Raw genomic sequence first — 22,345 nt, forward strand, 5'->3', positions numbered from 1 at the left:
AAGTGGCAAATTTGTTTATGTTATCTGGACGACGTTGTAATTTTTGGCAAAACGTTTAGTGAGCACAACCGCCGTCTGGATATTGTGCTTGATTGCATGGAACGAGCTGGCCTTATCCTCAATTCCAAGAAATGTCATTTTGGGAACCGTGAAACAATTGTTCTTGGTCATTTAGTTGATAAAGAAGGTGTTCGACCAGATCCAAAGAAAATTGAAGCTGTCAAAAGTTTTACGGTGCCTCAATCAGTGAAAGAGCTGCAGAGTTTTTTAGGGCTCTGCCCGTACTTTCGACGCTTTATAGCTAGGTTTGCGGACATCGCTTACCCACTCACGTGTTTGCTGCATAAAGATGCACCGTTCAATTGGACCAGCGAATGTGACGCAGCTTTCCGGCATCTGAAATTTCTTTTGACCTCGGGCCCCATCCTACGCCACTTCTGCCCATCTGCACCAATTGAAGTGCACACTGATGCAAGTGGTATCGGTATCGGCGCTGTACTTATACAACGCCATGGTCACGATCAGCACGTGGTAGCATATGCCAGCCGTTCGTTGAGTAAGAGCGAAAGAAATTACACGGTTACTGAGCAAGAATGTCTCGCCGTTGTTTTCGCTGTACAGCGCTTCCGCTCCTATCTGTACGGGAATGCTTTCACCGTCGTGACCGACCACCACTCGCTTTGCTGGTTAGTGAGTCTTCGTGACCCCTGTGGCCGGCTTGCTCGATGGGCTTTGCGCCTACAAGAATTTAATTTCACTGTTGTGCATAAAAGCGGCCGTAAACACTCAGATGCCGATTGTCTTTCCCGTTTGCCGCTTCTAACGACTGAGGACGACGCAGACAACTTTGATGAATACTTGTCGTCACTTTCACAAGCCTTCCCCGATCTTCAAGTTTTTCGAACTGAGCAACGCAAGGACCAAACATTAACCTCTTTGTTTGATGCCGCTCAAGATTCTGTAAAGAATACTTTTTGCATTCGCGACGGTTTGCTTTATAAGAAGAATTTCGCTTCTGGAGGAGCACGCATGCTTCTTGTCGTACCCGAAAGCCTACGCATCACAGTTCTTGAAATGATGCACGACGACGCCACGTCTGGGCACTTGGGAGTGACACGCACACTCCACCGCACACAACAACGATTTTACTGGCCTAACATGCGTTCAACCATCCAGCACTATGTAGCCAGCTGTGTGCAATGCCAGCGCTTTAAGCTGCCGACTTCAAGTCCACCGGGCAAATTGCGGCCAATCACACCTCCAACAGCCCCGTTTGAGCAAGTTGGCATTGACCTCCTTGGACCTTTCCCACGATCCTCTAAAGGAAATCGATGGATTCTTGTGTGCGTAGACCACTTAACCCGTTATTGTGAGACAGCCGCGATACCAGTTGCTACTGCGTCTGAAGTATCTAACTTCTTACTTCGATTCGTCATTCTTCGGCACGGCCCTCCTGCAGTTCTCATTAGCGACCGTGGACGTCAATTTACAGCGGACGTTGTTGAAGAACTTCTCCGCCTCAGCAGCTGCAGTTTTCGCCACTCCACGCCATATTATCCCCAAACGAACGGTGTGGTAGAACGCACTAATCGTACGCTCACCACCATGCTTGCCATGTACGTCGCTGCAGATCATAAGGACTGGGATGGCGTACTCCCGTTCATCACTCATGCGTACAACACCGCGCAACATGAGACAACTGGCTACAGCCCCTTTTACCTGCTCTATGCTCGCTCGCCTCGCTGCGGCCTTGACACCATGCTACCATTTTTCATCCACGATGAACCTTCTCTTGCGACCACACTCTGCAGAGCTGAAGAAGCTCGCCAGCTTGCCCGCGTTCGAATTTTATCTTCGCAAGAGCGTTCCAAGAACCGCTACGACGTCCAACACCAAGAAGTTTCTTATGTTCCTGGTGACATTGTGTGGTTGTGGACCCCTCTACGCAAGCGTGGTCTGTGTCAGAAACTGCTATCCCACTACACTGGACCATTTGCTGTGTTGGAGTGCATAAGTGACGTTAATTACGTTATAGCACGACTAACTGCTAGTGGTCGACGGTCACGCCAATCTCAGGTGGTGCATGTAGCCCGCCTCAAGCGATTCCATCCCAGACGGTCTGTTTAACTCGCCCGACGGGCATCGTCTGCGAGGAGGGAAATGTAACGTGCTTCCACAGAACCTCGACGGAAGAAGCAGAAGATGAAGGACTGTCCCGCGGAGAAAGAGGAAGAAAAAGAGAGAGCTGGAGGACGCTGCTAGGCTTCCTGCTTCCATCCTGCTTCGATCGGTCCCCTCTTTGAATAAACCCCCGTGCGTGCAAAGCACGTAACAATATATATATATATATATAAGAATGAACTAAGGGGCTCGTCTGACAAATACATTAAGGAAGCCAACAGTCACCGAAACCAAGGTGCACAGGTGGGGACCAATTATATATTGTCTTTTAATTTTTTTAATACTTCGATTATTCTGTCACTTCAAGAAAATTTCTTGTAAAGCAGCAGAAAAAACCGTGCCGCCGGTGCGATCCGAACCCACGACCTCCGAACATCGCGTCCGCTGCTCTACCAACTGGGCTACGGCGAGGGCTGTCCAATCTGCTGCTGTCGTGGCTATTCATGTCTATTGCGTGTAAGCGAACCTTGAGACTGTTCACCAGCGCCACCCTCATCCATAGCGGGGGACGTGGCACGTGCTGTATTAACGCGAATGTGACGTAGAACGTCATCTAACGGCGAGGGCGGAAACTGTGCGCGAGCCCTCTTTTGCTACCTATGACATCAAGACTGCCAGAACTGAGACCCCCGTTAAGCTATTTGCAGACAAGGTAAACGAAATTAGGGACTCGTTTGACAAACATATATATATATATATATATATATATATATATATATATATATATATATATATATATATATATATATATATATATATATATGTGGTTTTGTGTATGGTCACATGTTTAGGGCAATCCCGAAGGTGGAGTAAATTTCTAATAAGGGACTAATCACTCATTGGCATACACCCGAACGCAGCCATACGGCTACAATGAAAAGCTAACAGCTTTCTCAGAAACTTCATTGTGAAAGAAAAATTCTTCCGTGAGGCTGCGTTATTGCCGTGTACATTTGCTATCAGGTGTACGTCATGAAGCGGTGTATGGACAAGATCCTTTTTCGTCCTGATGAGCAACCAAAACTTTCTCAATTGCATGCAAGAGGGCGAATCACACTAGCCGATATTACGAATATGGCCACCGGTTGGATTTTGTATCCGCCTAGACGTACCGGGTGCAAATTTTACAGCAAGTATATTTTTTTCATTGTACTGTGGGAGGTTTTGTGAATGTGAGCGTTGTCAGGGACACACAACATATAGTGCACGTGCCCTCATTACACCCAAGGCGCACTTCACTGTCATCTCTAGTGAAAATGCACTTCTTTTGTAGTTTACCTCGGAAGCATTCACAGCGTAGAAACCGCTCACACAACTTACTTGTGTATCTTGGCCTTAGAGTCGTGCGGTACGTCACTTTTCCTGTCGCTGCAAGTAGGGTAAAAAATACATCATTAAAGACACTGTAATACAGGTTATATCATACAATTATAGATTGTAGAAAACAGGATATGAAACCTGCTTCTGTTAACGGCGAACAAAATAAGTTCGAAATTGAACCACACAATTTCTCGGGGCATTCAAGACCAGATAATACGACACTTAAAAATTTCTGTTCAGTGGTCTAATAACTCGCTAGCTTCGCCGGAGACCTGAAGAAATGTGTTATCAGAATTGGCCTAAAAGGGGGAAAATAGGAAGCATCCACCCTACCCTGATTTGTTTTCCTCTGTGCTTCTATGGATCACTTCTATCAATGGATCACTTACCGCTTCTAATATTTGCCCTAGCTTGTTTGATTACATTGCCGGATTTGCGGAAATCTAGAACACCGTGCTCCCACATACACAATGTATTTCACTGCGTAACTAAAGGAAAAAGCTACCGGAAGAAAAGAATCAAATAGATAACCACCGTCCTAAATGTGCATGATGCTTACGCAGTTCATCAAATCAGACCGCCTGAGCGCCCACCCATTTTTTTAACTTTCCGCGCGGAAAGGAGGAGAGTCAGAAGGCATTTTTTATTGCGAGAAAATTTCTCGCTCAGAGAAGAAGCGATCACTTCCACCTCTTCATCAGTCCTGCGCAGATTTATATCACTATTTTCTTTACATGCAGATTATTTTTATAGGGTATTGACAGCACAGGGAGTAAAATACTTCATATCAGCCCCAGCTTGTAATTGTTGTTAATTTGACTACTTTCTGCGGAGTTAAATACCATTATCGTCATTACGCTTTGCATCCTGAGAATTTAGTCTTAATTGGCAGTTAATTAGAATGATAGCCGAATTTAACCCAGTCGAACTTGACCATGAAGCATGAACAGTTCGTATCAAGAAAAATGCCCCAATTTTTTGAGCCAGCCAGTCGTGCATTTTTCACCTTAGAGCGCCAAAAGCACGCAGGGCAAGTTTGAATAAAGGTGACGAGCACATACTTCCTGCTGTCTAAGATGCAAGGTTTAGGAGGCTCATGACTGGGTGTATAGTGGACTTAGGAAAAGCGGCAACCAACCTGACATTTCTTATTCGGGGTTATAGTTTACAAAAAGCACATTTTTTTTAATCAGCACTGTCTTCTGACTGCGGAGATAGCTCGCGACCTGCTCAACGAACAGCTATGCATACCTACAACGTGTGGCAACGAAAATTCATTCCAAGTTACGAATGCCGGTAAAGGTAGATAAATCACTTACCGAAGTCGTGCTTTTAGTGCTGTTAGCACTACTAGGCGCATTCTCCGATTTTGAGCAAACCTGTCTTAAGCCTGTCTTAAGCTGGCCCACATGCCCACCTGATTTTGGACAACGTGCCAGGTGTGTACATCTGGCAGACCTTCATCTGTGGGAAGGCCTTCAAGGTAAGTGCCTTCAAGGTAAAAGCCTTTGGGGCAAACGCCTTTTGGTAAAAGCCTTTAGTCCAAAGACCTTTAAGTGAAAAGCTTTATAGTAAAGGCCTTTAGGGCGAGGGTCTTTACTTATAGGCATTTGGCCTAGAGAGTGTAAATTCCTTTAGGTAGAAGGCTTTAGGAAAAAGCTCTTTATAGTAAAAGCCTTTCGGTCGAATGCCTTTACCACGTAAGGACTTTTAATGCCCACCGTAACAAATTCTACTGCACTATATTACGCGCTTAGCCATGATAACCCGCATGCTATTTCGTTTCCCTACATGTGCCAGGTTTTCTCACTGCATGCGTGCGAACCAGAAAAGTGGGAGCTTACTCTCGTCAGTTTCGTAGTCATCTGCAAAAGACGCCAGAAGAAAAAAAGAGCAGAGGTCATGTAGAAGTATTGATCTTCGTCGTCTTGTTGGTTGAAATAGAGCTGTCAACAGATGAAGGGTTGACCCTACGTACTAAAGGGATTCACAGCGCGCATGTGCACGGCCCTTGTAGGCCGCACCCTAACACATGATTCACATTTCTGCGGTCCTCAAACATACGCTAATGGTCCTGGCGGTGCTGGCCCGACGACTGTCAAGACGCGTCGTTGGAAGCAGCTGCTGGTGCGTTGCGGGAGCTAAAAGTCTGCGCGCTCCAAACTTTTGTAGCCGTCTGAACTGTGCGGTGTCACGATAGTTGCAACGCATGCACGAAACGCTCGTCGTAATGCGGCGCCGAGTCGTGCCAAACTCGCGGTAGCCACTAAAACTCCGCTTTCTGAGATGGACGTCTATTGCCTCGGTAAAAAACTTAAGGGTTGAGCTCTGTTTGTGCGCATATGCGCATTGCTGATAAAATCTAACATTTTCGGACAAAAGAATCACCGAGCTGCCGATCTAGCTGCTGCTGGAGAAAAGAAATTGGCTGTGGTTTAGCTCTGGTTAAACCTGAAGTGACGCGAGAGCTACATCTGCCTGGCTACGTTCTTCCATAAGCTTAAGGTTTTCCGTGCCGCTCTCTGTGACCAACCACGGGACCAGCCACAGCGCCGCCACGGAGCTCGAGGGGTACCACGCAGCTCAAGGGGTGCCACGCTGAAGGCTCTAAATGCTAGCGTAATGTAGCTATCGCTACAAAAACACGATCACCTTGCAGCTAGCTTTCCCCGCCGCGGTGGCTCAGTGGTTAGGGCGCTCGACTACTGATCCGGAGTTCCCAGGTTCGAACCCGACCGCGGCGGCTGCGTTTTTGTGGAGGAAAAACGCTAAGGCGCCCGTGTGCTGTGCGATGTCAGTGCACGTTAAAGATCCCCAGGCGGTCGAAATTATTCCGGAGCCCTTCACTACGGCACCTTTTCTTCCTTTCTTCTTTCACTCCCTCCTTTATCCCTTCCCTTACGGCGCGGTTCAGGTGTCCAACGATATATGAGACAGATACTGCGCCATTTCCTTTCCCCCAAAAACCAATTATTATTACTTGCAGCTAGCTCTCGTTCCAATCGCAACAGCCAATGCTGTCTTCAGTATTGAAGGAGCAACCCCACCAAGGAAAGGGACAAAATCATGCCGCGAAATCCCTTGCAAGTACCGGGTGTAAATATAAGTCAGTGCCAAAGAACAAACCGATGGCAGCATCTGCATACCTGGTGTTTCGCGCACGGTGTGTCACTAGGTTTATTCTTTGTTTTCTACAGATTATTCTTTAAAAACCTATGAAAGCTACAATAACGCGCGCTTTGCAGGTGAATTGTACCTAAATGCAGACATTATGTTCGTCGTAGTTTGTATTTGAAAAGCGATCAATTAACTCTTATTAACTATTTATCCTTTTATCTTGGGTTTGAGGACACAATACTACATGCCACAATCGAAGGCATCGAAGCGGAAGAGAACACAGTTCTTTGGTTTCACTTATGGAGTTTAACGTCCCAAAATTACTCAGGCTATGAAGAACGTCGTAGTGGAGAGCTCTGGATAATTTTGAGCGTCTGGAGTTCTTTAGCGTGCACCGACATTGCACCATCCGCATTGTGGTTCGAGTCAACGGAAGCTGCAATTATTTCCGGTAGGAAACCGGTAAAGCAAGCAACTCGCGAGATGAGCCGGAACTTGTATCGCCACACCTCACGCAATGAGACGCGTTTAAAGGCCAAAACCACAAAACAGCCGTGGTAGTGCGTCGGGTGAACCTGTGCTTTTCTTTTTCGACAGATTTTAGTCGTCAAGCTTAAGGCGCAGGCAACACTCATAGCACACAGCCACGACGTAAAAGAATAGCTGACCTGTTTCGAGAGTAGATTATAAGACTGACGCAGTGTTCAGCCCAGAAGCATAGTGGCAGCAATGCATCGGTGCGGCTGAATATACAAAGCGACAAGCGAGGCTGCCAGCTGTTACTGCCTCTTCCGGTCCGAAATAACCAGGAACGCAAAGGAGCGAGCCCTTATGTAGCATGCGTCTACATGACAAAGCCGTGTCAAGTGGGCGACTCGCAACTACCTAACGATGAGCGATGCGGGTCAGCTGCGCCTCTATCGTAATTTTCAATGTGAACGTGCTTTTCTCGCAGCCGAAATTCTGTTAGCTACTTCTGGCGCATGTCGCGCGTCTGTTTTGGCATCGGGTCATTTTCACGCATAATATCAGCTTCCATATCTCAGACCACCGTCCCAATTTAGACATCTTAAAAACTAGAATCGCCTTGAATGATAAATACCTGCTCTTTCTTCATATGTATTATTGTCCCTTCAAACCAAAAACCTAGAAGCCATTTAGGCAATGATAGTAGAACTACTACTATAATGCTATTACTGGTTTATGGTTTGGTTTATGGGGGCTTAACGTCCCAAAGCGACTCAGGATATGAGGTACGCCGTAGTAAAGGGCTCCGGGAATTTCGACCACCTGGGGTTCTTTAACGTGCATTGACATCGCACAGTACACGGGCTTCTAGAATTTCGCCTCCATCGAAATTCGACCGCCACGGCCGGGATCGAACCCTTATCTTTCGGGCCAGCAGCCGAGCGCCATTACCACTCAGCCACCGCGGCGGCCTATCACGCTATACTATTATTACAAAAGTGAAATTACTAAAAGATATCTATGGCTACTGCACAGCTACAATTGTCCTTCTTAAAATAAGCAATAAAATTCTAATAATGAAGGCTTTAAGGCTGGGAGACAAGATCTCGCCAGTGCTATTCGCCGCCTCTTGAAGACGCCTTCCGCGGCCAGGATTGGGAACTGTTGGGAGTAAGATTTAATGGCGAATACCTCAGTAACTTGCGAGTCGGCGATAAAATTGCCTTGCTGAGCTATTCAAGAGATGGACTGCAAAGCATGATCAGTGAGTTAGACAGGCAGAGCAGAACGGCGGGTCTAGAATTAACATCCAAAAAACCCCAGCAATGTTCAACAGACTCGCAATGGAAGAGCAGTCCACAATTGGTAGCGAGGTGCTGGAAATGGTAAGGAAATACTTTGGGCAGGTGATGACATCTGATTCGGAGCATGATGGAGAAATGGCTAGATTAATAAAATTGGAGTGCAGCGCATATGGGAGGTTCTCTCAGATCATGAATGGCAGTTTACCAATATCCCTCAAGAGAAAAGTGTACAACAGCTGTACCTTGCCGGTACTCACCTATGGGGCAGAAACGTGGAGGCTAACGAAAAGGGTTCAGCTTAAGCTAAGGACAACGAAGTGAGCCATGGAAAGAAAAATGATAGGTGTAACGTTAAGAGACAGAGAGCGGGCAGAGTGGGTGAGGGAACAAGCGCGTGTTAATGATATCCTAGTCGAAATCAAGAGGAAGAAATGGGCTTGGGCAGGGCATGTAATGCGAAGGCAAGATAACCGCTGGTCCTTAAGGGTAACGGAGTGGATTACAAGGGAAGGCAAGCATAGCAGGGGGCGGCAGAAGGTTAGGTGGGCGGATATTAAGAAGTTTACGGGCATTCGGTGGCAGCAGCTAGGAAAAGTAAGGGTTAATTGGAGACATGGCAGAGGCCTTTGCCCTGCAGTGGGCGTATCCAGGCTGCTGATGATAATGAAGAGTAGGAATATCTACTGCAAAGGCTATGTGTATCGTTCCGTACTATCCATTTGCAAATATCGCAGTCATCGATTTCAAGGCTTTTCAAAGAACCATCTACACAGCTCAAGGAAAAACATCCTTATAGACTGACTTTGCACAGTCCCGGCGGCTGCACAAGCTCGAAACGCGCAGGCTTTTATAGCAGCCGGCGCACAAGAGCTGATGCGGACGAAGCGCCGCCAGAAAATGGCCTTATCAAGCACCGCAACCGAAATAAAACTATCATCGACGACAGGCGAAATCAAGGAGTGGTACGGTCCCGGTATAGGAGTCCCTTCCTATGCGCCTTGCGCACTTTCTTTTCGTAAGCGCCCAGCTAGGTGGAACTGTACATAGTTTTCAATTTGGCTCCACGTTTTGTTTACTTATGTCCGTACCTGCACATCCTTAAGGGAATGTCAGGAGCTAAACGGATTTGTTTTCCGAAGCTTTATTGCATCTATAAAAGTCATAAGGTCCAAAGGGAGAGAATGGAGGTTTCCTCTCACAAGTCCGTTGGAACGCTGCCGACGCACCACGAGGCACATAACATTCCACACAAGTATCTCTTGGCGTTTTTACAATTTAGGGACACTGCAGCTGTCACCCTGGTTCTGTAACCGAGCTGTACCGAAAAGTAGTCGAAGAACAAGACACAGCTCCACGGTGACATTCTGAAGATATGTTCCTAAGTGCAGCTGGCAATGCTTCGGTCGATTTTTCACGGCGAAAAATGGGCGATGCCTGGAGTATTGAAGTGAGCTCAGTAATATTGCCGCTGATCTGCAGTGTTTGTTCCTTTTTCAAATCTGCCGCCACGCCACTTTATCGCTTTTTTTGCGACGCAAGACGCGACTAGATTTATCTCGATTGATCGCAGCCAAGCAGAGCTGATTCTACGCTGTTCCGGAATGTTCTAGTAACTTTGCGCCCTTGATTTCGAAAGTTCGCCATCAGGTTTAAATTGAGCACGGCCGATAGCGGCCGGCATTCTGTTCGACGACCGCGGAGCACGCTTGTCGCTTCGCCGCCGCCGAGTGATTCAGTCCAGTCTGGGCGAAAGTCAGCCCCAATAAACCGTTTTCTTTTAGAAGAACTTTTGTCTGCCTTCATCGCTCCTTCGACTGCCGTCACCAATACATGACAATAGCTCACAAGTCGCGAAAACAGTACTTCGAGCGGAGAGTTCAGAAGATGGCACAATTTCAGCTGGTATTCCAGCATACACTTCCAAAGATGTCATTGCTTGTAACTTACCAGTGAACGCTACGTTACATTACTCCCTATTTTTTTTTCGGTTTAAATGATAACACAAGGTCGGCATAATATTCAAATGCCTTTAAAACCTCCGGTAACTTTTCCGGCAGGTGTTTGCAAAATTAAAACAAAAAGACTTGTTCTTTTTTTTCTAGAACGAATAATAATAATAATAATAATAATAATAATAATAATAATAATAATAATAATAATAATAATAATAATAATAATAATAATAATAATAATAATCACCGCTGAATTAAATTTAGTGTATACTTCTACGCGGTGCTCCGTCCCGTCTAGTTCCATGTTACCTTACCTTTTGATGGAATTCCGAAGCTTCTAACTGGACGCAGATTTCTTACACATTCTACTTCCTTCATTAAACCCATTACAAGACCGCCTACGCTTGAAATTAACGAAATGTGGACATGAATGCCGTCCAAGGTTTGTTTCATGGAAGACAAGTGAACTACTCTCTCCAGTTGCATCCCGGTTGCAGGTACGTGTACCTTTCTTTGTTTTCAACGCAGCTCTCTAATCCTCTCCATCCACACTACTAATCATGGCCCAGCATTCAATATTTTGGCACAGTAGAAAACCAGCTTTGAAAGGGTTGGGTCTGAAGATTGGCTCAAAAATACTATGGTAGACAACAGCTTTAACCGGAGGAAAATGGACGGCTCAAACCGCACCAATTTTTAATAATAATAATAATAATAATAATTGGTTTTTGGGGACAGGAAATGGCGCAGTATCTGTCTCATATATCGTTGGACACCTGAACCGCACCGTAAGGGAAGGAATAAACGAAGGGGTGAAAGAAGAAAGGAAGAAAGAGGTGCCGTAGTGGAGGGCTCCGGAATAATTTCGACCACCTGGGGATCTTTAACGTGCACTGACATCGCACAGCACATGGGCGCCTTGGCGTTTTGCCTCCATAAAAACGCAGCCGCCGCGGTCGGGTTCAAGCCCGGGAACTCCGGATCAGTAGCCGAGCGCCCTAATCACTGAGCCACCGCGGCGGGTACCAATTTTTTACTTCGTTTTTACTTCGGTCATGCCGCCGACAGAGGTTTAATACATTCCGCACTGCAACGAAACATCTCCACAGCACTTCGGAAGAGTAGCAAATATGCCCTGTGCCCCAGCTAGACATAAAAAGGAAGAATAGGTAGCGTCCAAGGCGAGAGCAATCAGCTGAATCATATTGGTAGTCAAAAGACCCTCTAATCTTCGTTTTTTGCTTTTCATGTTTAAATTATTATTAATTTTAGTTAGCCTCGTACTTATACTTCCTTCTCGGGAATAAATTCCTAAGTTGCAGATAACCTTCAGAAATAGCTAGTTAAAATGTTTTTATCGAGATGCCATTTGCGTAGCTTTTTTTTCAGCGTTAAAAGAAAATCCGGAAGACACAATACCTACAACATGACTGCAGTGCTGCCTAAGGGCCCTCGCACTTGTCCAAAAATCCTGCGAGCGAATCTGCTTCGCTCACAGGAAAAAAAAAGTTAGCTATGGTTCAACCTGGCAGCTGCGTCAAGATGCAGACCACCAACCCTTTCTTGTTCCTCGTCCAGGTATCGCTTGGGTTGCTGCCGGCAATGACAAGGCCTCCACTGGCCTGCGATGCGCCGACGGACCGGCTTCAACTTCGCTGCGGCGTCCGTGAAAATCTGATACCACATCCAGCTTCAGTGGATCACCGTTACTACAGTGTCGTGGCCGTCGGCGGCGCTCTCTCGAAACCAGGAAACTCATCGCCAGCGGCACCAACATTTGGCTCTATAAATCAATGTACCGACCGTCTACTCGGCAGTGGGCACGGTAGCTGCGTCAAGATGCAGACCACCAACCCTTTCTTGTTCCTCGTCCAGGTATCGCTTTGGTTGCTGCCGGCAATGACAAGGCCTCCACTGGCCTGCGATGCGCCGACGGACCGGCTTCAACTTCGCTGCGGCGTCCGTGAAAATCTTATACCACATCCAGCTTCAGTGGATCACCGTTACTACACTGTCGTGGCCGTTGGCGGCACTCTCTCGAAACCAGGAAACTCATCGCCAGCGGCACCAACATTTGGCTCTATAAATCAAGGTACCGACCGTCTACTCGGCAGTGGGCACGGTAGCTGCGTCAAGATGCAGATCACCAACCCTTTCTTGTTCCTCGTCCAAGTATCGCTTGGGTTGCTGCCGGCAATGACAAGGCCTCCACTGGCCTGCGATGCGCCGACGGACCGGCTTCAACTTCGCTGCGGCGTCCGTGAAAATCTTATACCACATCCAGCTTCAGTGGATCACCGTTACTACACTGTCGTGGCCGTTGGCGGCACTCTCTCGAAACCAGGATACTCATCGCCAGCGGCACCAACATTTGGCTCTATAAATCAATGTACCGACCGTCTACTCGGCAGTGGGCACTGTAGCTGCGTCAAGATGCAGACCACCAACCCTTTCTTGTTCCTCGTCCAGGTATCGCTTTGGTTGCTGCCGGCAATGACAAGGCCTCCACTGGCCTGCGATGCGCCGACGGACCGGCTTCAACTTCGCTGCGGCGTCCGTGAAAATCTTATACCACATCCAGCTTCAGTGGATCACCGTTACTACACTGTCGTGGCTGTTGGCGGCACTCTCTCGAAACCAGGAAACTCATCGCCAGCGGCACCAACATTTGGCTCTATAAATCAAGGTACCGACCGTCTACTCGGCAGTGGGCACGGTAGCTGCGTCAAGATGCAGATCACCAACCCTTTCTTGTTCCTCGTCCAGGTATCGCTTTGGTTGCTGCCGGCAATGACAAGGCCTCCACTGGCCTGCGATGCGCCGACGGACCGGCTTCAACTTCGCTGCGGCGTCCGTGAAAATCTTATACCACATCCAGCTTCAGTGGATCACCGTTACTACACTGTCGTGGCCGTTGGCGGCACTCTCTCGAAACCAGGAAACTCATCGCCAGCGGCACCAACATTTGGCTCTATAAATCAAGGTACCGACCGTCTACTCGGCAGTGGGCACGGTAGCTGCGTCAAGATGCAGATCACCAACCCTTTCTTGTTCCTCGTCCAAGTATCGCTTGGGTTGCTGCCGGCAATGACAAGGCCTCCACTGGCCTGCGATGCGCCGACGGACCGGCTTCAACTTCGCTGCGGCGTCCGTGAAAATCTGATACCACATCCAGCTTCAGTGGATCACCGTTACTACAGTGTCGTGGCCGTCGGCGGCGCTCTCTCGAAACCAGGAAACTCATCGCCAGCGGCACCAACATTTGGCTCTATAAATCAATGTACCGACCGTCTACTCGGCAGTGGGCACGGCAGCTGCGTCAAGATGCAGATCACCAACCCTTTCTTGTTCCTCGTCCAAGTATCGCTTGGGTTGCTGCCGGCAATGACAAGGCCTCCACTGGCCTGCGATGCGCCGACGGACCAGCTTCAACTTCGCTGCGGCGTCCGTGAAAATCTGATACCACATCCAGCTTCAGTGGATCACCGTTACTACAGTGTCGTGGCCGTCGGCGGCACTCTCTCGAAACCAGGAAACTCATCGCCAGCGGCACCAACATTTGGCTCTATAAATCAAGGCACCGACCGTCTACTCGGCAGTGGGCAGGGCAGCTGTGTCAAGATGCAGATCACCAACCCTTTCTTGTTCATCGTCCAGGTGAGGAAATGCTACGGCAAATCATTTCATAGTAACAATGTCTGCTTGATACTGCTGCCATGCCCGCGGCCACTTGTGGATGTACTCTTGCGCATCTGTTTTTCACTGCGATTTCTTCTGTTACAAGGAGGTGACGTTGAATCTAACCCCGGCCCTGGGGACTCTTCGATTACCGATCAACTGAAGGCCATCGCGAATGATATTAAAGAAATAAAGGCGGAGAAAACTGTCACTAACCAGAAACTAAGCGCAATTGACAAGAAACTTGAAAAATTAACTGGCCTCGAAAAACAAGTATCGGCTTGCACAAAGAGAGTAGCTGAGCTCGAGAAAAACCTTGCAGCTATGACAAAAAAAATTGATGAACTGGAAAATAGAAGTCGTCGTTCCAACATCATTGTGTACGGCATTGAAGAAGATGCGAATGAATCTACTGAAACGCTGCTCCAATCTACTAAAGAAACCGTATTTGGGGGTCTGCTAGGACTGAATATATCAGGAATCGAGAGAATACACCGGCTCGGAAAACCAGACAAAGATGTTCCAACAAAATGCAGACCTGTAATCTTGAAACTTCTCGATTACCGCGATAAAGTCAGCATATTCAAACAATGCTTGAAATTGAAAGGTTCTGGCTTTTCTGTTAGTGAAGATTTTTCACGTGCTGTTCGTGATATCAGAAAAAAAAATCTGGGACCGAACAAAAGAAAATCGCGACCGCAAAGAAAAGGTATTCTTAACCTACGATAAAGTGAGAATAAATGGACAACTGTTTGCTTGGGATAACAACTGAAACGACATTGTGGAAATGGAAACAAAAAACGAAAGACCGCAACAAGAATCTCGAACGACCAGAAGCAAAAGCCGATTACCTTCCTCAACTTGAATGCACGCAGCATAGCTAATAAGGTACCTGAACTAGAGGCTATTTTGCTGGCTATCGAGTCTGACATCGTAACCATCACTGAGACATGGTTACATCTTGGCATTTCAGACTCCGAATTTGTCCCACCCGGATATACAGTTATTCGCAAGGATAGACAATCTAGAGGTGGGGGCGTGGCAATTATTATACTCCATCATGCCGGAAGTGGCAGGTGTTGAGGCTGTATGGTGCAAGATCCATTTAACCGATAGCGTTGTTCACGTTGGAGCTTTCTACAGGCCTCCAAATTCCGATGCAATGTATCTTGACCCGTTGTTCGGCTACATGCTTAGATAAACTCCCGGCAGCAAAATTGTGATGGCTGGGGACTTTAATCTACCAGATATTAACTGCAAATCTCTTAGCCCCGGAAATGCTACAAATCACCTCATGATAGATTTCTTGTTCACGTTCAACCTTACGCAGATTGTCGACACGCCGACTCGTGTTCATAACCAAACCAGTTCTATTCTAGACCTATTCTTCGTTAGCGATCACTTTCCAAACAGTGCCATAACAATAGAAACACTTCAAGGGCTATCAGATCATGAATTAATAGTGTGTAAATTGCCTATAACTAACCTTGTTAGTCCGGATCGTACTGAAAAACGTGTCTTCGCATAATAGGGCCAATGATGATGCTGTTATGACTTATCTCGTTCATGAATACGAGAAATTTTCCCATTTATGTCTAGATATGCAGTCCAGTATTGACAGCGTCTGGCAGTTTTTTTCAAATCTTGTTATGCATTGCATGGAAAGCTTCGTCCTAACAGTTCGAAAAGTTGTAAAAAACCTCAATTCCTGGATCACGCGTAAAATAACTCATATTAAACGAAGGATCAAAAGACTCAGACAGCGGAACAAATTTCGCTCCATTCCTGACTACAACCGTCGCCTTAATTCATTAAATAGCCAACTTAAACATGCAACTCGAAATGCAAAAGAACATTTCTGCAACACTACATTACAAAACTTTATTAAAACTGCGCCAAGCAAATTTTGGCGTTACTTGAGCACAAAGCAAAAGATAAGATTTCCCATGTCATCTCTGGATGGCAAACTTAATGCAGATTCGTTCAACAAATATTTTCAATAAGTCTTCACTGTTGATAAAAACCACGTTGGCCAGACTGCGCCACAACACTATGGCCATGAGCATCTCGTTGGTACACCTACAATTTCTGAGGCTGGTGTGCTATCCTTGCTTCTAAATGTTGATGAAAAGAAAAGTAGCGGCCCAGATGACATTCCTAATGGTTTTCTAAAACGTTATGCCGAGCCTTGTAGCAAATATGTCTTCTCTTCCAGAAATGAATTCGTGAATGTTGTATTCCCTCTGAATGGAAAATCGCCAAAGTAATCCCTGTCCACAAATCAGGTGACAAACACTCCCCGAATAATTATCGACCCATATCTCTGACATGTACATGTGGGAAAATTCTGGAACACATTATCCTAAAATTTCTGACTCAATACGTAGAAGCTAAAAAGCTAATTCAGCGTTGCCAGCACGGTTTTAGAAATGGTCTATCCACTATAACACAACTTGTTGAATTCGTGCATATCTTGCGCAAGGTATTAACAATCAGTCGCAATTCGATATAATTTTCCTTGACTTTTTCAAAGCGTTCGACCGAGTGTCGCACCAAAAATTGATGTATAAACTCAAGCATTTAATTGGTGATGGTCCCGTGGCAAAATGGATCAGCAGTTTTTTGTCTGAACGTTGTCAATTTGTTCAATTTGACGGACATACCTCCGACATTATTCCCGTGGTATCTGGTGTCCCCCAAGGATCTGTACTGGCGCCTCTTTTACTTTTGCTAATTATTAATGATATAACTAACCAAAATGAGGTACAAATGAAACTTTTTGCTGACGATTGCGTTCTTTATCATGAAATTAAACATCAGTCTGACCAGATCAGACTAAACAGCGCTTTGAATAAAGTTTTTCAGTGGTGTCGTGATTGGAGTATGGTCATTAACAAAGACAAGACTGTTTCTATGTCCGTCACAAAGAAAAAAATGCGTTTAAGTTCACTTATGGTTCTTATAACACTGCGCTACGAACTGTTACGGAATATCGATATCTGGGCATCCTTATCTCATCCGACCTGAACTGGACAACGCACCTTCAGTATGTAGCAAATAAGGCAATGAACATGCTGTTTTTCCTCAAACGTGCCTTGAAAACCTCGCCTCCCGAGATAAAGCTTCTGGCATACACTAAACTTATACGCCCGGTATTAGAATATGCTAACATTACATGGTTTCCGTATACAGGCACTAGCGTAAGCGCACTGGAAAGTGTGCAGCGAAAAGCAGCGCGATTTATCTATAACCAGTACAGGCGCACAGATTCACCTACTGAACTTTTGCATCGCGCAGGACTACAGTCTTTATCTATCCGATCGAAACTGCACCGCTTGAAATTCCTATACTTCGGCACAATTCATTTAAGCTTAACTCTGAAGACTTCGTCAATACAAGCCACTCTAGAATCACCCGCCGCAAACATCCTCTTACACTTGAAGAATTTTTTTGTTGCATTAACACATTCTATTTTTCCTTTTTTCCGTGAGCAGTGCGCGAATGAAATACCCTTGACGCTTCGATTGTAATGCAGCCGACAGTCCACAAATTTTCGGAGCTTGCCTAGCTGAGTATGCTACCACGAAACTGACTAAATATTCTTAAAATGTTCGTGATATATACTGTGTTCTGTATAACTGATTACCCCGAATTTGCTTGTTCTTGTCTTGATTTAAGTAGACCCATCCTTATTATTGTACAACTGCTTACTGTTCTATAATTGTTTTTATCTAGAAGATGGGTATTTTTTGACATCCGCCCACCCCTGTAAAAACCCCGGTTGGGGTTGACTGTATGTTGAAAATAAATAAAATAAACGTAGTTAGACAAGCGCACGCTCGGTTAAGGTAAGCACACGCAACCCTGTATCGGTCGTGGTCAGAGTCAAAAGCAGCCGAACTCCTTTCGCTCGCCAGATTTTTGGACAAGTGTGAACGGGCCTCAAGTTCCCAAAACGCGTGTCAGTCCGCTTCTCTCTACAGCGCTCTCCCGGGCGGAATCTTGCGTGCGCACCGGATGCGAGATCTGTGCACAGATAGTCTATAAATTGTCGGTAGACTATCCATAGACTAAATTCTACAACAGCCTTATAGTCATTAAGTACTCTATTGATATTTTTAGCCTACAGATAGTCTATAGTCTATTGACGAGTCTATATCAATCCCACTTTTTATTTTATCTGCCAATCTATACACTGCCTTTCGACTAAGTCCAGACCAATGTCGATTTCTTTTGCACTGCATGTTGAGGGGAACTGTATCGGGTGACCGCAACTATGGCTAGAGAACTCCACGTTCTTTTGCTATTTCGGGAATTAAAAAGATATTGTGCGAGGACGACGGAACACCCTTCTGTACATTGTTTTTAAAATCCTTGAAAAGTTCCTTTTTTTTTATACAGTGACGTATACTGTGAATACCACCTGATAATTTTTAATGCTAGCAGGTAAAGCGGAAGGCAGCCATTCCTGAAGTAAGAGCGGTGGACACTCTCCTACATGTAATGAACACTCTCTCCTTTAAAGGAATCGCAAGAACAATTAAATTCCATCTTCCTTTCATTAATGTCCAACGCACTTGATTCAGAAGCATTTCGTCGGCGATTCTCGTCGTCTAACATCCTCTAATTAAAGGTGAAGTGACGGATGTGAGAATTCAAGGATGTGCCCATCTCTTAAAAACACCTTTGGAAGAGTCTGAAAGAGCATGGACCTCTACGGAATTAACATCTGGCATTATACCTTTGCAGTTTGCTTACGCGTGAAAATGTGCTGCAACGTAGCAGTCACAAACTCATTCACAAAGCAGTCACATACACCTGCTGCTTCGGAGCCGATGACACTGATGTCGCCCACACCAGTGTTCTAAACACGAACACATGCAAAAAAGTTATGCTGTGCAACCTTTCAAGTATTATTTTAAAAATGTGCCACATACTATGCGATGAGAGATGTGGCACGTATCGACAAATCAGTATGTTTTGGTTTTGTTTTCACGCAAACAATCATGTTTTTAAAGCGCGAGTGCATAATTTAAGCTTATAAAACAATTTCCTTCTGTGGTCTTCGATACCAGATCAAGCTACACACGGCAAGAGTGCAGGCTGTAAAGATACGACCGTGAAATATGTTTCTGTTCACGTTTCACCCATTTTACCCCGCGATGGCAGAAAATCATTCGGGCTGCAAACAACTGTGTGTGAGGATGTGTCAGGGGTGTTGGTGTCGTCGGTGTGTTCTCTCGTGGATTACGTTTTCATCAAAATCTAACTTAATCGTCCACTTAAGGTAAGTCTACACGATTATTTTATATTCATTTGGTCCCCTTAACCACTCTAAGCAGAGCTGTGTGCGCAGAACCGATTATCTGCGCAGCGAAAAACTTCCTATCCTCGTTTGTAAGCGGCGTTATCTGCAGCGGAAGCCATCGGGTTCTCGAATAATGCCGCTGATGTCTGTGCTGCTGTGTCTCTCCTAACACTCGGAAAGGCAGTCGGTGCGAACCCCGTGATGGTAAGCCGCTCCTTGCGAGCTGCCTACCGGGTTTTTCGCGTTGCAAGGTAGATACGTCGCCAGAAATATCGATTAGCCCGTGAATGACGGCCGAAATGGAACGATGCGTTAGTTAGCGCCGTGTTAGCTCGATTTACTTGGTGCCTCCGGAAACACACACTTACACTCTAAGGTAGATTACGTATACTTTTTAATCTTTGTGTTATCGCCTTTCCGCACCATGGAATGCTGTTAATACAGAAGAGTACATTTCTTGTTACGTGCAGACGCTCGCTCGGTGCGAGTCGAGGACAGCGACGTTTCACCAAAGATGCTTTGTAACGCTATAGACTGGAGCACGGGACGTTTGTCAAAGTGGGTTTGCAAGGCGCTGGAGGAATGCTTATGGCGTTATGGTTGAATAAAAGTCGCTGCCGGCGCGAATGGCCAGCATGTACAAACACCACGAATAACCTACGAGCTGCATCTTGCCTCCCCTTTCGTTACACACGCATGGATTCGTCCATCCCTGTTATCCGAGCCGTTGGTCGCCGCGGCTTGCCTTGGTGCATTCGAATGGTACATGTATTGCATATTCCCAGCCTGTATAGCTTGGAGATAAAGTAAATTGTAAGTATATTGATCGTCCTGTAATTTGTGTAAACCGTGTGATGACTTTTTTCAACGGTTTAGACAGTCTATAGACATGGTTTAGTGGATGTTTAGTAGACGGGTGTCTATAGATTGTTTTTAGACGAACGTCTATAGCATTGTCAGGACATTTACCTATGGCACGTCTATTGACAGTCTATAGACATATGTCCACTTGTGCAGTAGACTTGCATATAGACTGTCCATAGGCAGGAATCTACAGGAAGTTGCTTTCAGTAGATATTTTTCTATAGGTGGTTTATAGACAGAAATCTACAAGTAGTATTTGGCCATAAGTCTACAGATAGTCTATAGATTGTCTATAGGCCTGTGCCTATTAGAATTTCAGTAGTAATTTGCCTATAGACTCGCTATAGCCAAGTCTACAAAAAGTGAATGGCCATAAATCTATAGACTGTCTATAGACTGTAATCTTCGTCTATAAAAAGGCTTTAGACTTCATAGTCTATGAACTTTCTATACAAATTTTGTAAGGGCGGTGGCTCAGTGGTTATGGCAGCCGGCTGCTGACTCGAAAGACGCGGTTTTGATCCTGGCCGCCGTGGTCGAATTTTTATGAAGGCGAAATTCTTGAGGTACATGTACTGTGCGATGTAACTGCACTTTAAGAACCACAGGGGGTCGAATTTTCCGGAGCCCTTCCCTACGGCGTCCCTCATAGCCTGAGTCGCTTTAGGACGTTAAGCCCCATTAACCGAATTTTGTTAAATCTTTGTTACTTTAGCTTGGCACCAGGCAGGTAGAATTTGTGGCAATTTTCGATACAAAATTTGTTATTATTTTAGCTGATGTCCATTCCGCATGATGGCATCACAGATTTACGCTCATGTTAATACGCACACCTGAAACGCAAGTAAATTCCTCCAGATACGTGAGCTAAATTTACCCACAGCCTGCGTGGATCATAGCTTTCGCCCCGTCCGTAGTTCGGCATTGACACCTGTTAACAAATCAAGCTAGACCTGGATGGCTTCGCCTCGACCAGTTTTTGACGGGAACGGCACATCCGCATTTCGCCACTCCGTAATCTTAAAGCCCAAAAACGTATGTTCAATGAAGAATAAATTATATTCTAAGGCGCAAGAAATCACTTTCAGGATCAGCGCACTTTATTTAAGGTTGGATGCGCCTGTATGTATGGAAAAGCGTTTTTCAACAGAGTACTTGTGTTTCCGCCACTCTCAAAGCAAGTTTAGACGTCATTCGTTACAGTGCGGTGTCAAGTGACACTAAGAAAGGAAAGAGGAACAGCGTCAAAAATGTGGCGCTATGACTTAATGTCTATTTTAAGCGAGATATACACATAAAAAAATCTTGCTAAAAGACTTCTGCAGACTGCCTTGGTTACTTCATATTCTTCTGCGGCGCAAATGTTTTGGGTTAACTACGAAACAGCGACCGCGCTGTAGTAGTAGGGCGCTAGCAGTAAAAACCTCGACCGGTTTAAGCCCGTAGTATTCTACATGTTACACATTCTTGTAGCTTGTCAACGCGTATCCTGGTTGGCTCACAAATGAAGCCCCAAATGCTCATTATTTATCAGCTCTATGGAAAGAGAATCTAAGTCTCAAATAGAATTTATTAACCTATTGTCCAATCAAGAGTGCCCCGAAGTCAACAGCATCAAATGAATTTCGCATCACGGTCTGTTTTGCCGTGTGTACTCGAACCCGACCGCGGCGGCCGCGTTTTTGTGGAGGCAAAACGCTAAGGCGCCCGTGTGCTGTGCGATGTCAGTGCACGTTAAAGATCCCCAGGTGGTCGAAATTATTCCGGAGCCCTCCACAACGGCAGCTCTTTCTTCATTTCTTCTTTCGCTTCCTCCTTTGTCCCTTCCACTACGGCGCGGTTACCGGTGTCCGCCGATATATGAGACAGCTACTGCGCCATCTCCTTTCCCCAAAATCCATTTATTATTATTATTATAACGTAAACATGAAAACCGCTTGAGACTATTATTTCTTGTCCGAATTCTCGTGTAACCTATTTTTGCATACATTCCTGTCAGTCTTTGTTCCGCGATACATGATTTAGTATGTATACCAAATAAATAGCACTCTTCAGTCGATCGCGGAACGCTGTTTTGTATCACTGTATTCTCAGAAGGCTCTGATGAGCGGAGGCTGGTCAAGCTCATTTTTCTGAAAACAATGAATGTTAGC

The 22,345-nt window shown here is 45.8% G+C and overlaps 1 protein-coding gene and 1 pseudogene across 1 annotated transcript in view; one reads left to right on the forward strand and one right to left on the reverse strand.

Annotated features, from left to right (window-relative positions):
- The window catches only part of LOC144102745 (uncharacterized), a 64,848-nt gene that overhangs the window by 29,372 nt on the left and 13,131 nt on the right, over nt 1-22,345 (reverse strand). The window contains exons 4-5 of the mRNA XM_077635927.1: nt 5,346-5,366; nt 3,502-3,549 (exon numbers count right to left, since the gene is read on the reverse strand). Of these exons, the coding sequence (XP_077492053.1) occupies nt 3,502-3,549; nt 5,346-5,366 (69 nt within the window). The remainder of the gene's footprint in view (nt 1-3,501; nt 3,550-5,345; nt 5,367-22,345) is intronic.
- On the forward strand, nt 13,727-14,885 carry LOC144101585 (uncharacterized; annotated as a pseudogene).

The sequence above is a fragment of the Amblyomma americanum genome, chromosome 8, assembly GCF_052857255.1.
Source record: "Amblyomma americanum isolate KBUSLIRL-KWMA chromosome 8, ASM5285725v1, whole genome shotgun sequence".
NCBI classification, from domain to species: domain Eukaryota; kingdom Metazoa; phylum Arthropoda; class Arachnida; order Ixodida; family Ixodidae; genus Amblyomma; species Amblyomma americanum.